The sequence below is a fragment of the Phoenix dactylifera genome, unplaced genomic scaffold (assembly GCF_009389715.1).
Source record: "Phoenix dactylifera cultivar Barhee BC4 unplaced genomic scaffold, palm_55x_up_171113_PBpolish2nd_filt_p 000450F, whole genome shotgun sequence".
Taxonomy (NCBI): domain Eukaryota; kingdom Viridiplantae; phylum Streptophyta; class Magnoliopsida; order Arecales; family Arecaceae; genus Phoenix; species Phoenix dactylifera.
In genome coordinates, this window is record NW_024067881.1 from 250,324 (window position 1) to 265,939 (window position 15,616).

General features: G+C 39.8%; 1 protein-coding gene across 1 annotated transcript; it reads right to left on the reverse strand.

Moving 5' to 3' along the window:
- Window positions 1–12,381: 12,381 nt before the first annotated feature.
- On the reverse strand, window positions 12,382–13,132 carry LOC103697576 (oleosin 18 kDa-like). The gene has a single exon (XM_008779466.2). The coding sequence runs from the start codon at window positions 13,073–13,075 to the stop codon at window positions 12,674–12,676; it is 402 nt and encodes a 133-aa protein (XP_008777688.1). The 5' UTR covers window positions 13,076–13,132; the 3' UTR covers window positions 12,382–12,673.
- Between the last annotated feature and the right edge of the window lie 2,484 nt (window positions 13,133–15,616).

Consider the following 15,616-nt stretch of genomic DNA (forward strand, 5'->3'; position numbering starts at 1 on the left):
CTTTGATCAAAGGCTTCTTGAATCATCATAAGATTAGAGTAAGTAGGATGTTACCTTCTCTTACTAGAAGTGACTGATTCCTTGTTGACCTACTCACAACCTTCGTACAAAATCCACCATATCCAGAATATCCCGTACACAACGCAATGTCGTGAATGAGGGTAAACCAAAACATAGCTTCAAGTGCACAAGATACCATGGTGATCTCAGGTCTAAGGATCACTTGCACAACTCCCACTATGAGAACCATCTTTTGATAATTAAGTAAGAATCCATAAGATGTTCTCATGGCTGGTCATTTCAGTGAACTCATTCCTCTAATGAGCACCCACATCTTTGTATTAGTGTCTCACACAAGTGATTGTGAGATCAATCACCCTCTACATTGAGCATACATAAGATGTGCCAGTCTTTCCGGTAATATTGATCCCCGACTCAATATACCAATTTGACTGGGAATATTCTAAATTAGGATTTTAAGATTTTAGGTCTCACTGGTATGATCTCATCATAACCCTTAAAACCAATGTCCTAATTTATGGGGTTCATCATCCAATAATAAAATAGATAAGCAGCAAATGATAAAACACAATGCCTTTATTGATATATATCGAGTGTCAAAGTACATGATTTGGAGGATTACAAAGAGAAACCCATCAAATGATTGGCTTATAGGGCATCTACTCTTTCAGACTCGGCAACCATCGGAGTCGACTCGAACCCTTCTGGAGTCGACTCGCTGACAGGGTCTGAAAATCAACTTTCTGTCCTTCTGTCAGTTCTCAGTCGGAGTCGACTCGTAGTGTACCGGAGTCGACTCGAGCTTGTTCCAGAATCTCTGAAACACTTGCAGTAGACTCGCAAGCTTCCGGAGTCGACTCGAGCTTCAGACTTTGGCTTAATTGTGTTCAACACTTAGCCGAATAATCTTGAACAAACGCTCGATGCTTTTAAAGATAAATTCACATATATTTGCCTGAAACTCTAGATTGAATTCATTAGTATAACTTAAAATATACTCAAATGCTTTGAGCTCATCAAAATCAAATAGGGGTATAACCAATCACTCCACACTTAGCCACATTAGGGCATCCCAATCCTCCTTAGAGGAGGATTAGGGCTAACCAAGAGGGAGGGGCGCACTCCTTGGTGCGGCAAAGAAAAGAGGGGCCGGCACCCCTCTTGGAAATAAGTCAAGGGCTCCTAACTTGTAGGAGCCCTTCATGCCTTTAAAAGGAGAAGTGGACGGCACCCTAGGGCATTCAATTGAAGCCCTCTCCCTCTCCAATTCATGGCCACCCTTTCTCCCCTTGGTTTTCAGCCGCAAGCAAGGTGAGAAGAAAAGAAAGCTTGGTGGCCATCTTCTTCCCTCCTCCTTGGTTCCAACACAGGGAAAAGGAAGTAGGCTGCAGGGGCTTTGATTCTTCTTCAAACTTCATCCTTCTTCCTCCTCCCAAGCACAATCAAGGGTTGATTCAAAGGGAGGACATCAGCCATTAAAAGAAGTCTCTGCAAGGGAGTTAGCACCCTGGAGAGACAAGAAAGCTTTGATCGGATCTCTACTTCGTGTGGATACCCGTAGAGGCTGGACGCGTGAACGGCTTCAAGCGAACCTTCATCCTAAACCACGAACTTTAGTTTGCGGTGATCATCTACCCACACAAGGTGAAGATCTAATCTTCATAATTAGTTTAAAATTTTTTAATTCTAATCTATCTACGAACGGTTATTAAACAACGTTCATAGGATGAACGATTGATCCCGCTTATGCCTCTTCCGCTGCATCTAAAATTCTTTTTAATTTTCTGCGGCATGGGCGGGTTCCCTACAGTTAGCATTATGATTAGTGCCTAGGATTTGTCTAGCTCTCATATGTATTTTGCTTTGTTAATATACTTTGCACTTTGATTGAAGAACATTGTACTTTTGACTTTAATATATTACAATGTCTCATGTTGATCAATAAAATTTGAATTTTTATCATTTACTGCTTCTACTCATCTATTACTATACACTCGTTTGATGATAACAAAAAGAGGGAGAAGTAAGAAAAGAAAGAAGTTGTAATATAAAGGGATAAATAAGTCTGAAATTTATAGTAAGAAATAATATTCACTTAAGGGGGAGCAACATGTTGCAATGAAAGAATTTGGCACATACCTCTCATGCCTCGATACATAACCTGAAACTCTTGCTTTATCTCAAATTTTTAAAGTTTCATCCTTAACCAAATACAAAAGAAAGGGGAAGAAAATCAAAAGTTCTAATTGGCAATATTTGGATGAAAGAGGGGGAGTCTTCACTTTCAAATTTGAAAAACTAAAAGTCAGCAACTTGAGCTCTTTCTAAAATAGAACTCCTAATTTCAAATAAGTATCAATGTGTTCATACTCAATGTTTTATAATCATCAAAAAGGGGGAGATTGAGGATGATAGTGTTATTTTGATGATTAACACAACCATTGAGGAAATATCTAATTAGTACTACAAGTTAACGTAATACATCACTACTGACTTCGATACTCTCAATACATTAGAAGAATGAGATCAAGATGTCTTTCAATGATTAATAATGATATAAAATTTGTAATAGAAAAGGAATAGAGAATTCTAAATTCTAATTCAGCAAAGTTTCAAGTGAAAAGTATTCTTAAAGGCAAAATAGTAATTTTAATTGTTAAGAGTATATAGCACTACCATCTCATACATTCAAAATTGCTTGAAATATATTTCATTGATTGTATGGATGAGTCTAACCTTAAGATGCAGCAAAGTGTAGAATGAGTCGACCCCAACATAGGTGGAGTCGACCTTGGCACATCATGGAAACCTCAGGCACACCTCTGCAAAAATGGCATGGATGAACAGTAGTAGAGTCGACCCCAAGTATGCTTGAGTCGACCCCAGGAGCGGAGCCGACCTCAAAGAACCTTGAGTCGACCCCAGCTTTAAGCCTCAAGAAAACAAGTCTCTAGAATTACTGAGAGGGTCGACCCCAACTTTCCTTGAGCCGACCCCAGATGGAGCCGACCCCAGGAATGCTTGAGTCGACCCCAACTGTACATGAGTCGACCCCAAGGCTATGTCGTTCAAAACTGTGTCTTTGGAATCCCTGAGAGGGTCGACCCCAATGGAACTTGAGTCGACCCCACTGTAGCTTGAGTCGACCCCAAAATGTGTTGAGTCGACCCCAGTGGAAAACAGCTGAAATGCAAGGTTCTGTGATTCCTGAGAGGGCCGACCCTGCTGTAGCAGGAGTCGACCCCAGTGAAAGTTGGATCGACCCCAGTGAAAGTTGACTCGACCCCAAGTATGATGAACAGTAGTTTGAGTCGACCCCAGGAAAGTTTGGGTCGACCCCAGCACGGGCAGAAGTATAACGGCTAGTTCTGCAGAAGTACTTTTTGACCTCCCAACGGCTAGTAACGGATAGTTTTTCAAATCTAACCAATAGAGAGTAACCTAAACATGTGGAAAAGTATTTATAATGATACTATTCATCAGAACAAGCAATCTTTTGCATGAAAATCAAAGCTTACTCAAGAAAGACAAAGCCCTAGTATTCTTCATCGAAGTGCTTCATTCAAGAGTCAAAAAGAAAGTGGTTGAGCAGATCAAAAGAGACATTAAGAGCTCCACCAACCCTTGAAGAGTGAAGCATTCCTCGACAAAGAAGAGAAGAGCCCTATCAAAGCGATAACTATATTCTAACTCTTCTTTGTAGCTTATAATTGTTATATCTGCTCATCTAAGAGTTTCAATCTTCTTCTTCTTAACAATCTTGTAAGGTTTGTTGGTGAGCTCGTAAAACCAACGGTGTAGGTTTGTTGGTGAACCCGCAAAACCAACGGTGAAAGTTTATTGGTAAGCCCGTAAAACCAACATAGATTTTTGGTGATCCCAAAAAAACCAAAGTGTAAAGATTTTTAGATTGTGAGTCCAAAAAATAATCCAACTGTAATCAGCGGGATTATAGTGAATTTCCAAAGGGTCGCTTGGGGAGTGGACGTAGGTGCATAAGAGAGCACCGAACCACTATACTTCTTGTTGTTTGTATTGTGTATTGTTCTAACTTCACTACTTGTATTTAATCTATATTAACTAAATCACTCACTCATCAATTAACATAATTAAGGAATCGAAAATCAAGAAAAACCAATTCACCCCCCCTCTTGGCTTGTCACCTTGGGCAACACTATGCCATTCTCCTTGAGATAGTTCCGGAATTTCCCACTAAGGTATTCTCCTCCTCGATCTGATCGAAGAATCTTAAGGGTTTTTCCAGTCTATTTTTCTACTTTATTTCTGAACTCTTTAAACTTTTCAAAGGACTCATATTTGTATCTCATAAGATACACATACCCATATCGTGAATAGTCATCGGTAAAGGTAATGAAGTACGAATAACGACCCCTGGCTGACACATCAAATGGGCCACACACATCAGTGTGTACCAAGGTAAGTATTTCAGTGGTCCTCTCCCCATGTCCTACAAAAGGTAATCTAGCCATTTTTTCTTGAAGACAAGACTCACAAACTGGATATGACTCAAAAGTCAATGGGCCGAGAAGCCCATCTTTCTCCATTTTGTTTATTCTGTGCTCTTCCATATGGCCAAGCCTGAGGTGCCACAAATACTTCTGATTTATCTCATCTCTTGATCTTTTAGATCCTATGGCACTCACTACTTGCTCAGACACATTCACAGACACATCAATATGCAAGTGATAGAGACTGTCAATCAAGAAACCACGTGCAACTAATTTATTTCTGAAATAAATAGAACAGCAGTCTTTGTCAAATGTCATAACATGACCATCCTATGCTAAACATGAAACAGAAATCAAATTCCTGCTAGCAGCAGGGACATAATAACAGTCTCTAAGTAATAAACTAAATACAGACGGTAATCGCAGAGGATAGGTGCCCATAGCTACAGCAGCAACTCTTGCCCCGTTGCCAATCCGAAGGATCACTGCACCTTCCGCCAGCCTCCTACTTTCCTTTAGACCCTGCATAGTAGTGCACAAATGAGCACTAGAACCAGAATTTATGACCCAACTAGAAGTAGAAGAAATCGTAAGGTTAGTTTCAATTACGAGCAAGTCTAACATACCTCCAGAAGGTGTGTCTGCCTTTTTGTTCTTCAGGCTCTTGAGGTATGAAGGGCAGTTCCTTTTCCAATGGCCGTCGACGTTGCAGTGGAAATATTTTCCCTTATCATTAGCCTTTTTCTTATAAACTTTCTTTTTCGGCTTCTTGTCTTTCTTCTACTTCTTTACAGGCTTCTTTTTTCTTTCAAGTAGACTTTCTCACGGAACCAGAAGTCAGCTCAGCAGCCAGAAGAGAGCCCCTTGAACCTTTCAAGGTTCCCTCAGCAGTTACCAATATATTCAATAGTTCAGTCTTCGTGCATTCAATTTTATTCATATGGTAGTTTACTATAAACTGCCCAAATGAATCAGAAAGGGATTGCAGGTCAGATCTATCTGCAGTTCCTAATGCATAGTCATACCGAGCTTCTCAAGCTCCTCTACGTCCCTGATCATAGTCAGATAGTGATCATGGAAAGACTGCCCCTCGCACATCTTTGCCTTGAAGAGCCTTTTGGATACTTCAAAGCGTGCAGTGCGGCTCTGCTCACCATACAACTCTTGCAGGTGTGCCAGTATTTTTCTAGCAGTCTTTATGTTCTCATGCTGGCATTGAGTTCATTAGTCATGGATGTCATGATGTAGCACTTGACCCTAATGTCATCATCTGTCCACTTTTGATGCGTCTCACGCTGATCATTAGTAGGACGTGTTGGTAACCTGAAAATATCATTCTCGAGTACATACCCTAGTTTCTCACAACTCTAAACAATTTTCAAGTTTCTAAGCCAGTCTTTGTAATTGGTTCCGGTCAGTCGGTTGGTCTCAAGAATACGAGTTAAAGGGTTTGAAGATGACATTGATCTGTGGAGAGTAAAGATTCTAGTTAGACTTTGTACTTGAACTTAATTTGTTCTAGGAACTTTTAAAACAAATACACTCCCACTATTTTCTTGAATCCCCCAGACTCTCCTGATGGAGAAATGAAAGCCCTACGCGACTAGGATTTCTAGTGGGTACTACGGTCTCACCGATTTACATGCCGCCTCACCTAATAGTTATTGGTGACATATAAATGAATGAGTGTACAACTCTTGTACCATGTTTCTTAAGCAAATTGCAGTGGTACTTGGTCTCTAAGTCATAAAGACCTCACCTAACAGTTATTGGCCCCATTACTTAGTTAAGTCAGACCCACCGTATAACCGCAGAAATAAAGTCATCATTGGGTCCTCACCTAACAGTTATTGGTGCCCAACCCCACCTTTACCCCGCAACATCTCATGTCTAATAGAGAGGTCCAATCTTCCGATGCAACTTGCCCATTGTGTCCAGCCGAGACAAATCAACACCGGAAAGACCTTAGCAGCTCTACTACGGTGGAAGACCTATGGATTTAATATTGTATAATCATGTCTTAGTGTTTGCAACTTGAGTTCTTCATAAGAAGTAATCGAACAATTGGCCAGGTAAGTAGGTGGAAGGCTCCCCTTACTCTGAGAGTAAGGTCCTAATTAAGTAACCACCTTTTAGGCTTGCCTAGACACCAATTAAATTAATTAATCTAATATGACTAACTCATGTTAGTTCACCCTCGACTGATTAGGGAGGTTTATAATTAGGTCTCACTCGATCGCGTATTCACATCTCATACAAATATAAATCTACCTGCATAGACATAAACATTAAACATCCAGGCATTTATCAAAAATAAATATAATGGTGATGATCATGGATCCAGGATGGGGTCATTTTACAAGCACATTCACGTCAATTGGTTAGATCGTCTTCAACTCTTGACTTGATCTTGATCCCTTAGGTCCAATTGTGATCAACTCCTTGATCCATCTTCAATCAACCCTTGATCTCAATCCACGCATGTTGAGCTTGTTGATGTACATATCGATCAACCATCGACGTGCAACACACATCACAGATTACATCCCAGATTGCTTTAAAAATTAAATAAAAGTAAAGAATAAATTACAACCCTTTTTCATGAGACACGCAGGTCTCTAATATATGAATTTAAGATGCACGCAGGCATCTGAAAATTAAAATTACATGCATCACAGAACATCGCAGAACATTTCAGAACATTCAAAAGGGTCCATCCATGATCATCACCATTCGCATCACATGCATAAAAATTATTTTCAGATCTGTAATTTAACTGATTATTTCATCTCATGACTTACTGATCACGTAAGATTTGATTCTAAATATTTGTAATCATATTATCAAAGCATTAGAATCATTAATCTAAGCATCTATCAAAATCAGCATGCAGAAAAATCAGCAAGCTGAAAATTCTACATACATAAATTTCAGCAAGCATAATCCCTTAAATTTCTGATCTAAAATGTCTTTAAAAATTTAATCTTAACCTTAATCTACATAACCTGGCTCTGATACCACTGTTAGGATCTGTCACATGCCGCTGAAAATTCAAAAAAAAATTCAGATACGCAGCGGAAAGACATGTGCATATCCCGTTCATTGCATGAACGTATTTTAAAACTATTTATAGATAGATTAGGATTAAATTCTATTAAATCATTTTAAAATCATGATTAAGAAGATCAGATCTCACCTTGTGCGGGTAGATGGTCTCCGTAAATCTGATTTACGTGGTATTTGATGAAGGTTCAGTGGAAGCCGCACACACGTCCGGCCTCTACAGGTATCCAAACGAAGTAATGAGTCGATCGAAGCCTTTGGATCTCCCCGGGGTGCTAGCTCCCTTGCAGAGAAGGCTATTGATGGCTGAAGTCCTCTCCCTTGAATCAACTTTTGATTGCCTTGAGAGGAGGTAGAAGAAGGAAGGTTCAATGGAAGAATAATGGAAGACTCGCAGCCTTTCAATTTCCCTTCATGTTGGAACCAAGGAGAGGAAGGAGGACACGCCTAACCTTCTTTTTTTCTTTGTTGCTTGCGGCTGAAGAGAGGAATGAGAGGCCGAAACTTGCCACCGTGAATGCCAAAGAAAACCCAATGAAAGGAGGCCGAAATCCAATGCTCTTTTGAAGCCTTAAGGGATAAAGATGAGTTCCTATTTTTAAGGAACTCATTCTTATCCCTTTAGGTGGCAAGCAAGGAGGGGCGTAGCCCCCTCCTTTTCTTCCCCTCCCTCTTTTCCCCTCTAATCCCACGCCCCACTTAATCACATTAAGTGGGGTGGGTTAAGCCACATAGATAGGGACCTAATCCTTTTTCCAAAAAGGATTAGATGAACTCAATCTTCCTTTTCATTCAAATCCTAATCTAATTGAGATTTAATTGAACCAAGACTCTATTGAACTCTTCAATCCTAATCCAATTAGGAGTCATTTAATTAATTAGACTAGAATTAAAATTAATTAGGACTTAAGAAAATCCTAATCTAATCATGACTTGTTTAAAATTTCAGCCCTAAGATAATTAGGACTTTAGAAATCCTACTCCAAGTAGGATTCTAATTTAATTTGAAATCCTAATCCAATTAGGATTCCAAAAATTCTACTCCAAGAAGGACTCTTGATCAAGTCCAATTAATTAAATCCAATTAATTAAATTAAATTGCAATCCGATTGCAATTATTCCTTCTTCAAACCACTAACTCTTAGCGAGTTAACCAATTATCAATCTAATTGATCATATGTGATTCTAAATCACAATTCAACCATCGGATCGGTCAATACCTCTAATGTGTGTGACCCCATAGATTTCTATTCTGACTGGTAGTGAGATATATTGCGATCTCTATCACAATATTATTGAAAACTCCTTTCAATGGGTTGAAACAATTTCAACTCAACTCACCAGGGATCATCGACCATCAAGATGATCCCTGTGAGTCTCACCATCCACTAGTGACACCTAGCAGTATGTAGTGGCTATCCAGCAGAATAGAATGATGAACCTCTAGGTGCAGTTATCGTATGATACAGTCCTTCTATCGTGGATCCCTACAGACCGAAGGTCATGGATAACTCTTCAAACCCCATCGTCTATCATATGTCTAGATTTATTCGACTTGAGTTCGATAGTGGAAAACTCTTTCTCCACTGTATATACTGCCCTAGCCAAGGTCTTAGAACTCAGTCTTATAAATCACATAGGATCACTCCTCATCTATCAAGGTCGATAGATTCTATGTAGGTGCATACCCTACTTCTACAGTGAACCTACTGCAGCCAATCTACACTACAAGGACCCAAATGACTAGAGACCATGTATATGTGTAGTCAAACTACAATAACCTCACTATGAGTAGCTGAATCATCGCAGGTCAAAGGACTAGTCACACTACTGCAATATCAAGCAAGTCACTGACGAGTGGATAGACATCCAAGTAACTTATTGTCTTAGTCACGCTCAGTACCCTTGTTCTCTAACAAGCACCTGCACTATCACTTCAGTGTCTCTATACTATGGACTCAAGTCTCATCCATCCATAAGGAAAGCGATCTGTGCACTGATCGGATCGATCACCGTCCTCGTGATGATCCATTGATCAGGAGCATTTAGAAATTAATCACCAATGATACATGGCTCAAATTCTCAACTCTTGAGAATATGTATCATCATCTTATTAATGCCTTGGATGATTCATAGACACATAAACAATATGAATGAAAAGATGCCCATTTATTATTCAATAATAATAAAGTCAAGTACAAATTTATGTTCCAGAATTAATAATGTGTTCGACAGATTGGCTTCTAGGGTATACATCTAACACAGATAGTTCCTCACACTTTAGGCTCGAAGAGTTATGCGAGGCTCAAAGCTGAATTCGAAAGTTTCTTTGAAACTCTTTGAAACTCTTGTATCATATAGCATGTATCATGATATATAGCACTTCCAATATACTTTTTGTTGTAGATGGAAGACCATGGGAGGAAACCTGGTGAGGTGGAGTTCTATAAGACGACTCACATCCACCGAGATGGCAGCTTTGTCCGAGAGGAGTCGAGAGATATAATTGTATGTAATCATTAATAATTTGTGCAATGATTTTTTATGTATTTCAATTTTTTAAAAATTAATTTGATTGTTTTTGAGAGATATAGAACATAGCTACATCCCATATTTCAGAGCGTATCGGAGAGTCATCTTCAATCGGCAACACCAGAGTATCGAAGCTCAGGTGTTTACTGAATTGATGGGCTCAGAGCGTTATGGTCGAGTGAGGGGTTATGGCATTGAAGTTACACCCACTCAGTTGTCTGCAGTGGGTAGATATACTCAAGATGCTAGACAGAGTAGTATCACTGCAGAGGTTAATGATCTGAAGGCAGAGATACAAGAGTTGAAGCAGAGCCACCACACAAAGATACAATCTTTGAGGGCTCAGATTAATCAGATTACATCTTTGTTGCATCAGTTTGTCCCTCCTCAGGTAAATTACTACATCTACTTGAACATTTTACATAAGTATCATATATTTTTTAAAAAGCTTAATAATTTTCGTATTCTTAACTTCTTAAAATTTTTTTATTACAGGTTTCTGATACTTCATCTGTGCGTAGAAATGGTGACCTCATCGACCCCTGAAGCTTTTATTTTGGAGTTTTATATATATATTTTTTATGGTTTTCGAAGTACATTGTAAACGTAAATTGACAGTATAAATGTAATTTTACAATATGAATGTTTAGATAAATATGTTTGATTGTGTCATGTGTATATCTCGTTTAGTGTGTATGCCTTTGATTTTGTAAATAGTTTTAAAAAAAATTTAATTTTTTTTAAAAAAAATAATACGCTAACGATGCTTTAAAGCGTCGGTAAAAAGCGTCGCTAAATTGCGATTAGCGATGCTTTTATGCGTCGCTACGTTGTAAATTACCGACGCTAAAAGCGTCGGTAAAGCGTCGCTAATGCTCGATGCTTTTGGAAGCGTCGGAAAATGTTTTGTCAACTATAGCATAGGCGACGCTTTACCGATGCTTGAGAAGCGTCGGGATGGTTTTTACCGATGCGTGAAAGCGTCGCTAATGGCCAAAAAAAGCGTCGCTAATGCCCAATTTTCTTGTAGTGGTGGTAGCTGCTACGGGCAGTTTAAGTTGTCCTGGTTTAGAATGCCTCAACGCCGAGACCGAAAGAGACCTCCAGTTCGAGACTCCCAGTGCCATTAGAATACTGAAACGATGCAGCATGTATCGACCAACAGGTGGGAATATCACTATTAAATAAAACGGCCATGATAGCCATATAGGGTGGAGGAAGGAGAAACGACAGAAAGCCAACCTGCAGAGGTACATCAGAGAGAGAAAGAAAGGAGCCAAACCCTTATCGGATGGCAAACCACCAAAGAATGGAAGTGCACTCTCCTTGAAGAGGGGGGGGGGGGGGGGGGGGGGGGGGGGGGGGTGGGGGGTGTTAGCGCCCGACCAAGGAGGTTTCACCTCTTAAATCGAGCCTTGAATAATCACAATCCTAGTGCCCGCCATATATAAGCTCGACCAATCATTTGCTCATTGACCACTTATATAAGCTCGGCATTCAGCATTCCCAACACCCACAGATAGGTCGATCATCATTAGAACCTTGAGAGGTGAGGCTGTAGTAATGAAATTCCCGCCTGTATGCACGACGTTTTGGAAAAAAATGACACCGCAAAAATTATGCCAATCATCAAATGCAGTTCTAGAAACATCTGAGTCTGATATGACAGATCAACTTCGACTCGACCAGCTCACCTGATGAACAGCTTAGCTACTTCTTTTACCCAAGTTGATTCAAGTTGATCAAGAGCAACTTGAGTTCGAAAATAGGAAGCAAGTGTTACAACTTGGATTCACCTCCCCTGAAATCTCATCTGCCAGCTCAATCCACCAACCAGAAGATGACATGTACCCCGCGTATTCAATGGCCGGCCAAATTTCTAAACAATTAGCGCAATATTTACAGCATAATGAAAGAGTTTGGCTGCCTATTTGGGAATCGTGCGTCCTAATCGCAGGTGTCTTTCAAAACTCTGCCAGAAACGATCCTGATCATATTTTCTTGTTACAGTTTTGTCTCCCACGATCAATTTGAGCGGCAACAATACCTATTTTTTTTTATTTATTTTTTTTGACACATCAATTATGATTAACTTACCCTACCAAACCGAGCTTTTTGCCTTCGGTGCATACCACCCCAAACCTGCCCTCAACCTAGGATAGCAGTTGAATCCGAGGCACCTGCAGGCCAAACAACCCACCCAGCCTTGCAAATAACCTCAGAAGGCCAAAGCATACAACAGTTGAGCGGCAATCAAAGAATTATTTCCATCATTCCGCTACAAGAAAAGCAGCAGTACGAGAAATATAAGATCAATGCATCATACTTATTAGCAGTAGAATACGCATTCGTACATACAACGAAACAAGAGAATGCAAAAAGAGAATCCCTACTAAACTCCTCACCACCACGAGCAACATATATGAATATATATATATATACACACACACACTCACATAACCAAACCCTGCGCAGCAACTTACTAAACTCGTCCAACTCGACGCACATATATATTCTTCTCCAAATGAGACAGGAAACAGAATATGATCCTTGGGAGATGTTTTCACCTCCTGCCCTGCACCCCGGCCCTAGGAGGCTTCCTTGGTCCGCTGCCCGACCTGCCCCGCGGCCTCCGCCATCCACTGCCGCGTCAGCTCCAGCTGCTCCGGCGCCTTCGACACGACCCTCCGGGCGTGCTCTATGAAGCACGAGAGCGACGACACACCCGTGAGGCCGAATGCGCCCGAGGCCAGGAAGCCAGTGACGGCGAGCCCGATGGCGATCGCCGCTGGGACCAGCACTGGACTGAAGAGGAGGAAGAGTGGGGTGGCGACGGCGAGGCCGACGACGCTGGCAGTCAGCGTCACCCCAGAGAGGAGAAGGAGGAGGCCAACGATGGGCAAGACGGCGACCACGGCGAGCACCTGGGACTTAGACGGGGCCTTCTTGGGGAGGAATCCCTTCAGGCCTTCGGGGCGGTGCTCGGCCATGGCAGATCGATCGATATGGGCTCCAAGGGCCGAAGGAGGTGGAAGATGTGAGCGTAAGAGTGAGAGGGAGTGATCTTAAAGGGAGGGAAGGGTTGACACGTGTGTAGAGTATGACACGCGTTGGAGAGAGCCCGAGGAGGTGCAGGTGGAGGTTTGGAAGAGCCTCGTGAGTTGCCACCTTTACACCGTCCTTCAGTGGGTGTAGCCTGTAGGCTTGGTCTGGCCTTCATCTGGGTTGAGTGATGTGGGACCTCGGAATGGCTTAGCCTAAACTGCACCAGCACATGAAGACAACGTTCCAAGTGGATTACTTTTGGTTTCGAAGTTGCTCTCAGGTGTTTGGATTCAGAGGAAAAAAACAGATGGCTTTAGCTTATATTTTTACGTTGTCGATAAGAGTTTGGAAGGAAATAACTCCGGACAGATCAATTTGGATGGACACAAGGGAAACTGATCTTTTGAAAGAAAAGCTATCCGATATTTTTAAAAGTCTATTATAGTTGGCACGTGGCGTTGCCTTTGCTCGACTATCTATAATACGAATATATGAAAAATATAAAAGAACAATTTCAAGTTATTCAAGTAATAAAAATGAACAATATAAAATTTTCAAGTAATAGATAGCAATTAACCCGTAATTGCAATAGAGAGATAACAAACTCTCTGATCAAGAGTTTAATACTTCGATTAAAAATAAGACATCAAATCATAATTTATATTTTTTTTGGTAAACCATAATTTATGCAGTTGAAGCCTCATATGATACTCTAAAAGTATTTATGTACTCTTTTTTAGGTAAACTCCAAGGGGAATGAATGTAAGATGACTTTGGGTTCTATTGATTTATTATGTAATAATTTTATTGAAAAAGACCGAAGTCACTATATCCTTTACTGAAGATTGGGTCTCTATACTAGGTGTGATGCGTGCAGCTTCAAATGACTCCAAGACTAATATATAACTTGTCCAATATTAATATATGATTATGCAAAAAATTAAATTTATTTGTTTCGATCAATATTTAAAATTATACATAAATGATTTTTATAGAATACTTTGCTCTGAAAATGATCTATGGTGTCGAGGATATATGGTCTTATCCCTGGTGCTGCCCCTTCTACTTTTTGAAACCAAGTTTTAACTAACAATCGTATGCAATTCTTGTGGCATTTGGTAACTCAAATGAAACTATGGTGATCTTAAATCACTGATGATCCTCATCATGGAGTCATCTAATTATGAAGATTTAAAATTAACATATTTGGTATGTTGTATTTCAGTGATTAAAAATCTTTAGGTATCCATGACTAACCTATATAGTATGCCATGGGAATCCAAGAATCATAAAACTACTAATATATTCCATATATTTTAATTAGGGCTAAAGGGATTGGAAGAGAGTTGGATTAAATTTTTTTACTGAATTGAGGGATATTTTTCTTCCCAAATTTCAGTCCAACATCCCTACCCTAAGATGATCTTGGAAATCCATCCTCAAGAATCGATTTAAGATCACTGGATTGGGCAGTGATTTTAGAATTTGAGGTGATTCAGGATCACTACTGTAAAGGATCACTAAGGTGTAACCAAATACGATGATCTCATGACCTACACTTATACCACTCTATCTTAGGTCATCACTCTATACCAAAATGCCACTTATAGCATGGTAATCAAAACAAGGTGTGGGAAGTATCATGCAGGGATTCTAGTCTTCCAAATCATTGTAGATGAAGGCCATGCTTGATGGCTTTCCATGCAAGCACGTGACTTGCAAGATGGAAATTAACGCCCCATTATTGAAGTTGGAAAGGAAATGAAGGTTGAGAGATTGAGAGAGTTCAAGAGAAAATGAAAGTGAATGAGAGTGAATCTGAAAAATGAATTGACTGAATGAAATGTTCTTACAATGCTCTACTTAAATAGATATAATGGTAACAAACTCTGCTAACTAAAGAGGATTACTAACTAATTATAATTCAGCATTCTAACAAATCTGTTATAACTAATTTACAGCTAACAAAATCTGTTAATCTATAGCTAAGCAGCTCATCTACATCAACAAAATCTATTATGCCAGATTAGATCTCTCCAGCTTAGCATCCCAACTTCCACTCCAGTAGTTCTTCCTATATGAGTTGTTGTATTTAACATTCGCCCTCAAGATGAAATGTGTATATTATGCACACTCATCTTAGATGGCAACAAATGAAACAAAGGACCACTAACTACTTTAGTAAAAATGTCAGCTAACTGATTATGAAAGGATATATGTAAAGTATGTAGAATTTTCTCTTGAATTTAATCCCTGACAAGATGGCAGTCCAATTCTATATGCTTCGTTCTTTCATGAAAAACTGGATTGGCAGCAATATATAAGGTGGCCTAATTATCACAAAACAAAATTGCTGGCCTATCATGCTTAATTTTCAGATATGGAAGTAAGTACAACAATCACAGAATTTCATAAGTAGCTGAAACGATGGCTCTATTTTCTGCCTCAGCTGATGATCTTGATACTGTGTTTTGTTTCTTAGATTT

What these genes read in the sequence shown, in the direction of transcription:
- LOC103697576 (XM_008779466.2), bottom strand. Translation starts at nt 13,075, where the DNA reads ATGGCCGAGCACCGCCCCGAAGGCCTGAAGGGATTCCTCCCCAAGAAG.